This window comes from Phyllostomus hastatus, unplaced genomic scaffold, assembly GCF_019186645.2.
Source record: "Phyllostomus hastatus isolate PE091 unplaced genomic scaffold, TTU_PhHast_1.1 phas_contig_40, whole genome shotgun sequence".
In the NCBI taxonomy this organism is placed as follows: domain Eukaryota; kingdom Metazoa; phylum Chordata; class Mammalia; order Chiroptera; family Phyllostomidae; genus Phyllostomus; species Phyllostomus hastatus.
This window is the reverse complement of record NW_025333872.1, coordinates 83467055-83481147: the sequence shown is the minus strand read 5'-3', so window position 1 is coordinate 83481147 and position 14093 is coordinate 83467055. Positions and strand designations below refer to the sequence as shown.

The window sequence follows — 14093 nt, the reverse complement described above, 5'->3', positions numbered from 1 at the left end:
TTGACTTAGTAATGATGGCCATTCCGACAGATGTGAGGTGATAGCTCATTATAGTCTTAATTTGCATCTCTCTGATGGCCAGTGATGTGGAACATCTTTTAATGTCTATGAGCCATCTGTATATTCCCCTTGGGAAAGTATCTATTCAGGTCTTTTGCCCATTTTTTAATTGGATTGTTTGTCTTCTTGGTGTTAAGTCGTGTGACTTCTTTATATATTTTGGAGATTATACCCTTGTCCAATGTATCATTGGCAAATAAGTTCTTGATGATGATTTCTTTAGCTGTGCAGAAGCTTTTTAATTTGATATAACCCCATTTGGGGTTTTTTCCCCTTTATTTCCCTTTCCCTAGGAGATATATTGGCAAAAATATTGCGACATGGGATATCTGAAATTTTACTACCTATGTTTTCCACTAGGACTTTGTGGTATCACAATCTTAAGTTTATCCAGTTTGAATTTATTTGATGTATGGTATAAGTTGGTGGTCTAGTTTCACTTTTTTGCATGTAGCTGTCCATTTCTCCCAACACCATTTGTTGAAGAGACTGTTTTTACTCCATTTTACGCTCCTGCCCCCTCTGTCAAATATTAATTGATTGTAGAGACCTGGGTTTATTTCTGCACTCTCTATTTTGTTCCACTGACCTAGATGTCTGTTCTTATGTCAGTACCAGACTGTTCTGATTGCAGTGGCCTTGTAGTATAGTTTGATATCCGATATTGTGATCCCTCCAACTCTGTTCTTCTTAAGATTGCTGAGGCTATTTGGATTCCTTTTTGGTTCCATGTAAGTTTTTAAAATATGTGTTCTAGGTCTGTGAAATATGCCATTGGTATTTTAACAGAAATTACTCTAAAAATCAGTAAGCGTGTCCTCGGGCAAGGATTAAAAATACATACATACATACATACATAAAAACTAAAGAAGGACTGGGAAGCACTAAGAGTTGTAGCCTCATAACTCTAATTTGTCCAGGGAGCTAGTTCAGACTAAAAGAGGGAGGAGGGTGAAGGACTCCAGCCTTCAAAGGCAGGTGAAGGAGGATGAGCCCTTTAAAGGCCTGATGAGAGGTACAGAGTCATAGAGAAGCCCCTGGAGACGAGGTTTTACAGTAACATGAGGTAGTGTTTGAAACAAGGAGAGAGGAAAGGTGTTGATGGTTACCATGATGTCTAGCAGTAGGCAAATGTCCAGTGGATTGAGCAACATAAAAGTTACTGCTAATGTTGCAAGATCCCCTTGGGTGGAGAGGGGAGTGGAGTCCAGGGTGTAGTGTGTCAAAGGGTGAGTGGGAGTGAGGAGAAGGAAATGAAGAAATCTTTGTTATTATATAAGTGTGTGAGAATGTATAAAGCTGAAAGCAAATACAGGGTACTACACAAAGGTTTAATTTATTTTCAAACAGGAAGGTTTAACCATGATTCAGTGGGCAAAGACTAGTTGCATGGATGGGAAAATGTAGGAATAACTGTCAGCATGAAGCTCTAAGGCATGGTATATGTATATTAGTATATATCTACATGCATGCTCTGGGCAGCTCTTTGCTTCAAACTTTTATTACTGATGAAAGCATCTGCACACAATATCAAAGCCAAGTTTGTATTTGAGCTGGAGGAAAAACTTCTTTAAAGTATAATATTGCAGATATCAGTACCTAGTACAGGCATACTCAGGACAGGAGTCCACGTTATCCTAACAATAACAACAACCCACCAACATCACTGGTACTCACTAAGCCTCTTCTATGACCAGACAGTGATCTGCTTATTCTGTGAGAATCATTTAACCCTGACAGCTCTACGGGGGAACGAGCACACGGACAGCCCTGTAGAGATACTGCCAGGACGTGCTGTCACAGAACATGGGCACTTACTTATTATCTTCAGATCCTCCCATATTTCTAGCTTGTTCGAAGGCCTAAAAAAAAAAAAGAATATATGAAAATAATAATTAGATAATCCAACAAAAACTTTGAACTTTATAGCTATGTATTTAATTACAGTTTATAACAGGGTAACTGTAGAAAACAAAGCCCACAAAATCTGGTAAAAAGAAAATCCTATGACTTCAGTAACCAATGACAACAACTATCTTCACTAATATGTTGGTCTAGATCTTCCAGTCTTTTACTTTTCTGAGCATATGCCTATATGATGTTATAAAATTATATAGGAAAAACAGAAGAAATGTTTATTTCTTTCCCTCATTTATCATTTTACACATAATGAAGTAGGGTCTTCTAATCATTCAAAGCTCAATAATGAAGTTTTTTGTTTAAAAGATCATCACAAACACATGGATTTAACTATATATTAGTCTTTGATATGCTTTAACTCATTGTAGTCATTCTTACTGATGTTCAAGTTGTCCATCCTTGACCAAGCTGGGGACTATTCAGGTTCATTCCTGAATCCTTCTGACATGAGCTCACTTATCTCTGATAACTTCCCTGCAGATTGACATGGAAAGTTGTTGTGTTTAACTTGTTCATTTCTAGCTGCAGACCTGAAAGCAGCCATTTCTCTAAGAGCCTTGCTTCCTGGTAGCAAGAAATTGTAGTCTGAGATGGCAACCTTCGATTAAAGATTAAAGATACCCATTGCCACTGGGTAGCAATTCTAAGCATTTTCAGGATTTACCATAATTTTTTTCGGACTATAGGATGCACCCCTCCCCACATTTGGGAGGCATAATGGTTGTTAATGCTGCCATTGAGTTCTGTTTACATTTACATTGGTGAAATACTATGTTATTTATGTTATTAAATATTTTACCACATTTTTTGCTTCAAATTTTTTTTTTCTATTTTCCTCCTCTAAACCCTAGGTGCGTCTTACGGTCTGAAAAATACGGTATGTATCCACGTGAACATATACAAAGAGATAAAATGTATCACAAATTCATTCTAGTTTTACTTTTTAAAATTTTTATTTAATGGTTTTAGAAAAAGAGAGGAAGGGAGAGAGGGAGAGAGAGAGACACTGATTTGTTGTTTCAGTTATTTATCAGGACAACACTCTAACCAACTGAGCTACCTAGCCGTGGCCACTTCTGATTCTTTAATGTAACTGAAATATCTGCTAAAGAATTAATCTAATCCTTTCAAAGTGTTCGACCTCTCTTGTGATAGAAGGTATTTAAGATATTTTGTCATTGGCCTTGGCTGGGTAGCTCAGTTGGCCAGAGCATCATCATGACATGCCAAGGTTGTAGGTTCGATCCCAGTCAGGAAGCAACATATAAGAAGTAACCAATGAATACATAAGTAAGTGGAACAACAAATAACAAATCAATATTTTTCTCTTTTTCTTTCTCCTTCTTCCTCTCTAAATTCAATAATTTTTTTAAAGATTTTATTTTATTTATTTTTAGAGAGAGGGAAAGGGAGGGAGAAGAGAGGGAAACATCCATGTGTGGTTGCCTCTTGTGCACCCCCTACTGGGGACCTGGCCCACGCAACCCAGGCCTGTGCCCTGAATGGGAATTGATTCAGTGACCCTTTGGTTCTCAGGCTAGTGCCCAAGCCACTGAGCCACACAAGCCAGGGCTAAAATCGATAATTAAAAAAAAAATTTTTTTTTAAGATTCTTTGTCACGCACTGAAACCTTGTCATTATCAATGTTCAATAAGAATGCCAAGTCCTAGAAACAATGGTGAATATTTATTTGCTATTATAAAACTGACAAAATAAGATATCAAATCTTTTATTTCTTTCTGACTTGTTATTACCATAATTAGTTTAAAGAGAAAATTAACTTGCTTGACAGGCTTAGATGAGGTCTTAGCTGAATGAAAACAAATATAGAAAAGCAATTATTAGATTGGAGGCCTTATTTAGTCACACTTCATAAGGGCTCAAGCCCCTCTTTATGCAAATATCTTTCAAGTGGATATTCTTTTACTTTAATCTGCAAATAGCAATTTCAAATCAAAAGGAAGAATATCACTGAGATAGATATAAAGAGGAAACAGTGAGTGACAGCGGCTGCTCACCTTAAACTCTTAGAACTTCAGAAACCCTCCCACCTGCGTGTGGAGCGAGGAGAGAGGCACGACATCTTCTCCTCAAAGCTGGCCAGGATCAGCCTCCCCAGTTAATCCATCTTCTCTAGCTCGGCACGTTTTCACCCCACGTTTGGCTTTTCCTTTTTTTTTCTAACCGCAGATCCAACGTCATGTGTCTTTAACTATAATGTATTTCATCTACTTCCTCCCCTGAGGGAAACATCGTAAAGGGAAAGAGACCTCGCCTCATCTGAACTATCGCAAGGAGCACAGTCACTCAGAAGGAAGAACACCACTCTCTTCGCTGTGTCTGTTTTCACGTTGCTTTTAGAAAGGTGCTATTTGCTTTTTTATTTCTCTTGTCTCCCCAAGAAGACCAAACTTAAGACAGTTAAAATGTACTTTTATTCTCTACTTATGTACACAGATGTGATAATTAGCATTTATTTGAGAGTAATCTGCTTATATGTTTCTTCTTCATATAATTATATAAACAAACTTATAAATGGAACCTTACATTTGCATGTAACAGTGAAATCATGTCAACCTCTAAGAATGGTGAAATTTGGTAGCAAAATCCCTTATCACTGGCATTATGCTTTAATCAGATAAAATCTCAAGTACACAGATCCACTGTTACTTTGGGAGATACTCTGAATATAGAAAATGTTTCAAGAAATTGTCCAGCTTTCTATCGAAGCAGTAAATCCCCGTGTGTGAAATGAATGATGATATCTGCCTCACAAGGACGCTGTGGAAATTCAGTGGGGGCAAGTGTGAAAATTAATCCGCGTGAGAAGGAAACGGGAGCATCCATGCCAGGTATCTAGCACCGGCCCCGGCCCAGACAGACGGCCCCGAAACAGCACTTCCTGCCCCTGGGTGCTGGGGGAGGGTCACAGGGAAAGTACACATTTCACTAAGGCCACAATGATGAAAATGCATGAACTGAAACCATTTCCCTCCACCTTGTTCATTAAAATGAGAAGCCATTTCCTTGTGGAACCCTTTTCAAACGCGCGCGGCAGCACACTCACTCACAAGGCCCCAACACTCACGGCGCGCCGCACGCACACAAGGGCCCGCCTGGGAAAGTGCAGCGCGCCCCGGGAGCTGTCACAGGGGGCCGTCACCATTGCTCCATGCCCACATTCCATCTGCACTTCTTCTCCTTCGTTCACATGCCTTCCTTATCTACAATGTGTGTTCACGTGCTTTACCTGTTACATTGTGAACTCTTTAAGAAGCCCAATGTTCAGCGTAACTGAGGTTCACAATATCTGGTTTGGAAACACATTCCCTAAGCGCTCAATAATTACATTTCTGAAAAACGTCAAAGTGATATAAAATCTATTTATACAAAAACCAGAATGATATAAATATTTGTTCACCCAAATATTCTGTGCATCAAGGTAGAGTATAAACAAATGGACAAAATAAAACATGAACTCAATGATTTAGCTGGTAAATACTTTTTTCTAAATAAGCCTATATACTATAAACTAATTAGAAAAAATAAGGAAACAAAGACGTTTGAAAAGTGTTTCAGCTGACTGTATAAACTGTGAGTGCAGTGTATACATGAAAAGATGCAGCCTCTTGCGTTTACCTGTGTTTCAGCAGAGCTGTGAGGCTCTCGGAATTGAGCTGCTGCATTAAGGACTCCTTCAGTGTGGGCAGCATGGACAGCACTGCGACACAGACAGAAAAGAAAATGGGTCATGGGTGGTTCAGTTCCCTCACTGGGAGGTGCACACTGGTTTAGCCCACGTGACAGGACCAGCAACCAGCCAGGGTTGGCAGGGCAGGGCAGGGCTAAGGTTTTCAAATTAATAGTAGTAATGGGTTATATACCGATAAATCACTTATCTGCTATGTTAAGTGAACAAAATTTTATATATGCTACGACCACGGCAATGTAAGCGAGTACACACAGAACAAGCATGAGAAGAGCCGTTCCCAGGCACTAACAGCGGTGGTCTCCGGGCTACGGACTACACGCAATTCTTTTTTCTCCTCTTTTCTGTACTCTCCAAATTCTCTTTCCAATAAATGTTTACTTCTGATACAACAAAATGATTACAAACAACATTTTTATCTTTAGCTATACTTTTTGCTTCACGTGTTATTTCTAGCTTTAGGAACACATTTATTTATTGAATACTACAGGTGACAAGCATTCACCATAACCAGGCGAAAGTGCATCAGGCTGGGCATGAGGAGCCGCTGAGCTGTCGTTCTGGTTCTGCCGATGGCTACTGCCTGAAACTCCCACGAGTAGCGTGAAGATAAAATATGATATGGTACTTTGTAGAAAAAAGATCGCTGCTAATTTATAGTTGTTTTATTTATGGCTCTATGCATGGTATAAGAAATGCTGAGAAAAAAACGTACACATGTACATTTAAAATTAGTTTATAACACTAAATAAGTAATGATGAAATGAAAAAATGTCAAGACATCAAAAATACCACATTCTAAAAGGGAAAATTTTAGTGTACAATTTTTACTTCTTGACTAAGCAAGACATTAATTACAAAATTCACATTATTTTTTTTATCGAAAGTTCAGCTTTTAACCAACTCCAGACATTTATTTCAGTACTATATGTACTATGTAGCTTCAGTATATTTCCTCAAGCTGTATGATTAAATCACCTAAGCCCAGCAGGGGTGTCCAACCTTTCAGCATCTCTGGGCCACACTAGAATAAGAGTTGTCTTGGGCCACACATTAAACACACAAACACTAATGCAAACTGAGGAGCAAAAAAAAAAAAAAAAAAAAAAAAGGTTTTAAATAAATTTATGATTTTGTGTTGGGCCACATTCATAGCCATTCGGGGCTGTTGGTTGGACAACCCTGAAGGTATTTAGACCATTAACTAAAGTAGCAGTAAAAGGTGACTTGTATCTCTTAAGTCTACTTGGTATTTATATTTGGCCAAACATGATATGTTACTTTACCAAGAAAAAGCAAGGTCAGAGTCCTAGATTCAGCAAATGGAGTCAGTAGGGAACTGATTTAAAGATTATATGGTATAACAATATGATGTGAGAAGAGTCTCTTCAATAACTGATTTACACCGATTTAAAGATTATATGGTGTAACAACATGATGTGAGAAAAGTCTCTTCAACTCTTACCTCTCAGGTAAGAGTTGTTACTTTCCATTTCAGCTTACTGAACCAAGGACAAGTCTATTCCTCAGTTCTAGCCACCTGTATGAACACTGAACAAATATGTTTCTGTATCTAGTTGAATATAGTATTCACGTCTTCTTTTAGCCATCTGGCCTCCATGACAAACAGTCCAGATCAACCACGAATTACAAGAAGGCCCTTCATCAGCCATGAAGCTGTGTGACCCTGAGCAAGTTACTTAATCTCTCTGTGCCTCAGTACACTCTCTAAACTAAGGACAGCACTGGATCTACCTTACGGGATGGTTGTAAAGATGGAGACATACAATGCATTTAGAACAGTGTTTCTTTGCCTGCGGAAATTCTCAGTAAGTGTTGGTGCTTATTGTAATCCTTATTTAGCTTCTTCTGACACTTTCCAGCTTGTATCTTTTCACACGTGAGAGGCAGAAATGGGCCTGTACGACGACTAACTCAAAGCGTGCTGAACCACAGACTTTATTACTGAAGCCTAAGATTAAATTAGTATTTCTAGAAGTCACAGCATGCCAATTGTTCATAACAAGCTTATGCTCAATCAGAATTCCCAGTCCTTACTCATATATCCTGCTTCCAAGCAGGCTTGAGTAATTCTGTATCTGCACAACTGACTTCTAGTACAAACGATTCACCTATCCTAACCTAGCACTCACTTAAGACAAGACAATATTGTATCCTAAAACTTCATTCATGGTGTCAGCTTGCATCCGTGCATGGTGTCATCTGTGCGTTTGATAAGCATTCCTTCTAAATCTTTAGTAAAATCATGAAGAAGATAAAGCCTAAGGTCAGGGCACAGAAGCATTTTATTAGAAGCTATTTTTCAAGTTGGGGATAATTTCTTGAGCAGAAAACTAGTTATATTTACCTAAAAGTACTAAATATTTTTAGAATATCCATTACATCTTATTTAAAATGACAGAAATTTAACCATGACTTATAACCCCCCATTATCAATGCACACCAGAAAGCTAATTTGGAAAGTCTTTCAGTGAACCCACATTCTGGCTCCCAGTGATTACCATATTTTATCTTCGATTGCCTGCAGTCAGCTTTGTATTCATCGAGGGCTGTGATGGTCGTGGAGACGCACTACCACGTCTGCTGCTGGGAGGGGCAGTCAGCTGCCACCCCCAGCTGCCGCCCCTCTGGATCCACTGCCAAGGTGTGTGCGCTGCTCCCAGTCAACGTGAGTGCTGGGGCGGGGGAGGGGGTGAGGCGGGACCAGTTCTGCGGGGCTCCTCTACCAGGGAACCCACTGGCCTGCCTAACTGTCTTAGAACTGTGCTGCAGATGGAGACTCTTCTTACCAAATCTTTTCCTTCTCCCTTTCCCCGCACCGTAGTCTAAAGGAGTGCCCTGCCTACCTCTGCTCCCCTGTCCTCTATTCTTCACAGGTGCTTCCCCAGTTAATCTCTCCCACGTCTCTCTCATCTTGGCATCTGCTGCCCAGAGGACCCAAACGGACACAGGGGTCCGTGTGAACTGAGATGTATTTTGAGACCCCAGGACCTGCCTTCTTCTGTTTTCTGAAAATGTGAGTCAAAAGCCAAACTGGACTTGTTCTTAGTCTCTAAAAGTTCATTAAAATGTCCTTGGTAGCACCACTACATTGAATGCTGAATATCAACTTAAAGGATTATGCCATAAAATGCTACTTACTGAGTATTATATGCCAAGCACTTCATCTGTATTATCTCATCACATTCTCACAAAACATTTCCGAAGTGGGTTTTATGGTGATTGTTTTACACAGGTGAGAACTGAGACTTAGATTTCCTCAGAGACACACAGAGGTGACAAGGCAGAGGCGGGCACCGAAACAGACCGCCTCTCCCCTGAGTTGTGACCTTACTCACTGTGCCTCATCCGGTATTTATGATTAGTACTGGCTTTACAGAATCAAGTGTTATTATTTAAAATATAAAAATCAGACGCCAGCTATAACTTCAGGTGTGTTTCTGAACCTCCTTAATTTCAGCCTCTTTATCTGTTAAATGAAACTAACATCCTTTCACCTCTGGAAAAAAATTCTACTTTTAAAATTGAACAAAGAGAATTCTCCTGTATAAATTCATTCTAAATTGTTTTTTAAAAAATGCTACAGAAAGCTTTAATAATAATAATAATAATAATAATAATAATAATAATAACAACCCCCAAACTAAAACAGGTTTGACATAGATTTGAGAACAAATTCTTTAAGGAGTTGTGCCAATTACAATACAGCTTTTTTTTTTTTTGAATGATTTTTTAATGACATTCTCCTAGTAGCTTGCTGGCTCTGGAGGTTAAATTATTACCATTAGTTAACACTGCTTGAATCTATACTATTGTGCTCGACTTACAGGTCTGCAGTTACCCACTGCAAATTTAACAAACGTATGACTCTTTCCTGTGACCTGTAAGGTCCAATGGGATCGGGCCGACCTGCAGCCCACTCCCTATCGCCCTCGCACCGCTCATTAGTGTAGCAACATGGCCTTTGTGCTGTTTCTTACATGTGCCGAGCTTGTTCTCACCTCAGGCGTGCTGACGGTCTGCAAGGTTCCTTCCGTTGTACCATTTGGTTCCTCCTCGGATGTCACCTCCTCAATAAAGCCTGACTTTCTGACTGCCCTAATCTCAGACAGCAACCCCTCCCTGCTCCCACAGCTTCATTCTCCGCCCAGCAGCCATCACTGCCCAAAGCTATTTATTTGTTGTTTATCATGCTTTTCTCTCACTAGCACATAGACACCGAAGGTCAGGGATTTTTTTTTTTATTGTTTACCTGTTTCCCCAGTGCTGGGCACCCCAAGTTATTTGCTGAATGAATAAGTAAAATGAATGAATAAGCATTTATATTGTATATTGATTTATACTGATTTTTGTAATCCTCACTGGAGGATGTTTTTATTGATTTTAGAGAGGAAGGGAGAGAAAGAGAGAAACATCGATGTGAGAGAAACAATAACGGGATGCCTCCCACACTTACCCCTACCGGGACTTGAACCCACAACTCAGGTATGTGCCCTGACTGGAAATCAAACCTTGCAGCCTTCTGGTGTGTGGGATGATGCTTCAGCCAACGGAGTCAGGGTGATTTATATTGATTTTTAAAATTTACACTAAGAGATGTATTTCAGTTAAATCATGTAATAAATACTTGCTAGATTTTATCATTTTTTACTTTGCCTTTTCTTCTAACATTTGTCCTAGAGGTATGCAAATTAATACAAATCATCAGGTAACTTTATACATGCGTAAATATTTCTCTTTGGCTTACCTGTCATATTGCAAGTCCTCTGGTTACTTTCAAAATGATATTGTCTCCGCGCTTGGGCAATATATTCTGCAGCTTCCTTTTCTTGTATTTCTCTGATTTTCTTCTGTCCATACTTCCCCAGGATATAAGCGCCTAAAATTGTATATTTAAAACAAGCTAGTATATTAATCCAATAATTAGTGTATTAAAAGTTCCAAACCATACTTTTAACCTGCTTTATCGAAATATAAGCCTTATATTAGCAAAAAGCTAAAAATACCTTTAAAAACCTAAATTGAAGAATTATGTAAGAATTGTGACCTAAAGAGAAGGAAAAGGAGACTGTCATTTTAACAGCCAATGTAGACAGGTACTTAAGGACTAGGTCTGAAAAACAAAGGGATTAAGTCTACAAAGTCTGGCAATGCCTTTAATTGTAAGCAGGAGATATTCTACACAGCCAGCAATAGGGAATTGCTCACATAAATTAAGGTCTATCCACACAGTAGAATCTGATGTGGCTATTAAAAACTACATGACTAAATAGTTAATGGCTCAAGGAAATATCCATGTTGTATTATTATACAATGGAATAAGATCCCGGAAGGCTTGCAATACACAGAAAAATAGGTGGGTTTTCATTTCTAACATATAATAAATAATTATCATTGTTGAATAGTGGGACAGGAGGTGATTTTTCTTTGTTATTTTCCTACCACTGGATGGCTAAACAAACCTCTTTGAGCACGCATGTTGATGTCTAGCTTTCAAACCTGTCAATATATGTCTTCTAAGTCCTTCCTTGATTTTTTATAACTTTACATGCTATCTGCCAGTTTGATGTATATGGCATTTTTTAGCTCTTATTATTTTGAATTTTAATTATTTGTATATTTGTTGCTATGTTGTGAACGTTGTGTGCCCTGAATTCACATATCGGAATCCTAATGCTCAATGTGATGCGTTAGGAGCTGGAGTCCCTGGGAGGTGCTTAGGTCATGAGGGAGGAGCCCTCTGGAATGGGGTCAGTGTCCTTAGAAGACAGATTTCACAGAGCCCCTCCTGCCCCATGAGGATACAACAAGCGTGCAACTTGGAAGCAGGCCCTCGCTTAGCCATGCTGGCACCCCGATCCTGGACTTCCAGTCTCCAGAACTGTGAGAAATAAATTTGTTGTTTATAAGCTGCTCAGTCTGTGGTATTTTGTTACGGCAGCCTGAATGGACTAAGACACTATTTTTCATCCCCACCTGATCATAGTGTCCACAAAGGCAAAGTGGTATAGTGTGGCAAGAGAATGTGCTTTGGGATCCAACACACCTGGGTCTGAATTCTAGCCTTCTCATTACTAACTCTGAGACCCTGGGCAAGTTTCTTAATATCTTAGGGCTCTAGTTCCCACATTCTTGAATGGGGTAACAATAACTACTCCTGTGGTCATCCCCACTGAATATAAGAGCTTAGCATGGCGCCCGCTGGGCATGCAATAAATGGTAACTCTTACTGTTAAAAATCTCTGTAAATCTTCTATTTCCAATCACATTACCTTCAACACTACAGGCACTTCATAAATATTTCTTAAATAGATGAACTGAAGTGTAACATGTTACAGGACCTCTCCCTTGAAGCAGAAAAAAAATATGAGGCTCAAACAAATACCATAAGGTCATCTTCTTTTTTTCTTTTAGATTAACTTCTGTTTTTAAATTATAGAATGCTAGGATTATTTCCTTTTTCTGTCTCTCTGAACCCCTTTTTCTTTCTCATTCTGCTTCATCTGTAACCATAAAGCTCTCAATAGCTTTTTTGAAAAAATGTATAATTGTCTCATAAGTATCATCTTTTGCTTCTCCTACGATTACTCCTAATCTACTGTTAGATTTTTCCTATAATTTTGAAGGTGTATGCTAGTCTTTCTGGGATTGCTAAAGGGAGATTCTTTCCTTTCCTTTAGTGGTGGCAAAAATACTTTATTTATACTTCTTCCATCACACATGTACCTTTGGCATCTACAAATATTGATAAAGTGGACTTACTGGTCTTAGCATCATCTAAACATACATCAGATGTGAGTGACTGGAAATATCAGAAAGCATTTTAACTGTAAGAATTTCCCAAAAATATTCGATGAAAATTTACAAATGCTCATTATCAAATTATGATAGATCTCAGAGACTACAAAGACTCTCTCCTTGCCTCATCAACAAGATGCCTGTTTTAAACTTTCAAGAGTCAACAGATCTGAATTATTGTTAATTTCAAATTGTTTGGGGGATAATAGAATATAATCCAATAGTAGTAAGAGAAAAGCAACAAATTTTTTCGGGAAACTTCTGTTCTTGTTTTTCGAGTTCTTCTGTAACCAAAGCATGCAGTTAGTAATAATGTTTCTCAAAACATCCCAATTCTAAAAATTTCTTAATATTCCTGAATTTTCTTCTCCTATATCTCACAAGGCTTTTTATTCTCTCCTGTACACCCTTGCTAACTACGACATGGCTGCCATAAGAGGAAAGGGCCTCTCAAGCCCTTGTTATGTTATTGCTGTCTGTTTCTAAATCTCTTTTCAGCCTGTGCAACTCAGTAATGTCAGCTAGATGGGCATTGATCCCAGCCTTGAGGAAGTCTTCAGGTAGGGAAACCACCATCTTACAACATGATTTGTGGCATAGTTCACCAGAATTCTACACCAGAAATGCAGCCAAAATATTTATTTGTGGGTTGTTTTTTTTTTTTTTTTTGTCTAGTAGATACCTCCCAGGCCTTTTGTACAACTGTGCTGTTTTCAAAAATTCAAATTAGCTTTAAGCAACACTCGACATGCAGACTCTAGGTAACTCCTGCAATACAAGGAAATTTCTGCAAAGGGTGAAACAGCAAAGCAAAATACAAGGAGTACCAAATAGAAACAAAGAATCTGAGGAAAACACTAGAAGAGCAGTTAAAAAAAAAAGTGTGTCCCTAAGAGAATGGTGCCTTAAAACAGAAACTTACTCTGACGGGTCCTCCCAAAGTCTGGGAGAATAAAGGATAGGTGACAAATAGGTCTTGGCAAAGGGCACGCAAAAATACTTTATTTATACTTCTTCCATCACACATGTACCTTTGGCATCTACAAATATTGATAAAGTGGACTTACTGGTCTTAGCATCATCTAAACATACATCAGATGTGAGTGATGTATCACCCCCGGTTTCACAACCGGGGAGATGTAGAGAACCTTGGAGGTTTGGGTCCCTACTCTATTGTTGAACATATGTGGTACTATGGTCACCCGGCCTATTTTAGAAAACTGTCACCTCTCTTCCACCCTCTTCTCCCAATGTCCCGTCCCAAGAACTCTTCACCCACCTCCGAGGACCGTGCCCAGGAAGATACACTTCTTTTTGTGACGTTTGAGAAAATTCCACAAAGATCTCAGCATCTTCAGTCCCTGGGGTTGCGGGCTGCCTAGGGGTGGGGGCTTAGTGCACCAGGAAACCCTTTCTTTGTCACCTGGACGACTCGGCAGGACCGCGGTGGCCTCGCTCGGTGCTATCCAGAAATCACAAACGCAACTTCCCGCTGGGACTGTCACCGGAGCGGGAAGGGGGCGTAGACTACATCAGGGCAGTCGCGCTTTCTGGTGCTGCCACCACCCCGCCGTCAACACTCAC

General features: G+C 39.3%; 1 protein-coding gene across 1 annotated transcript in view; it reads right to left on the bottom strand.

Moving 5' to 3' along the window:
• Window positions 1-14093, bottom strand: part of PEX3 (peroxisomal biogenesis factor 3) — a 25041-nt gene extending 10948 nt beyond the window's left edge. Inside the window, exons 1-4 of the mRNA XM_045842670.1 lie at window positions 13789-14093; window positions 10459-10590; window positions 5621-5702; window positions 1879-1922 (exon numbers count right to left, since the gene is read on the bottom strand). Of these exons, the coding sequence (XP_045698626.1) occupies window positions 1879-1922; window positions 5621-5702; window positions 10459-10590; window positions 13789-13861 (331 nt within the window). The 5' untranslated portion in view covers window positions 13862-14093. The remainder of the gene's footprint in view (window positions 1-1878; window positions 1923-5620; window positions 5703-10458; window positions 10591-13788) is intronic.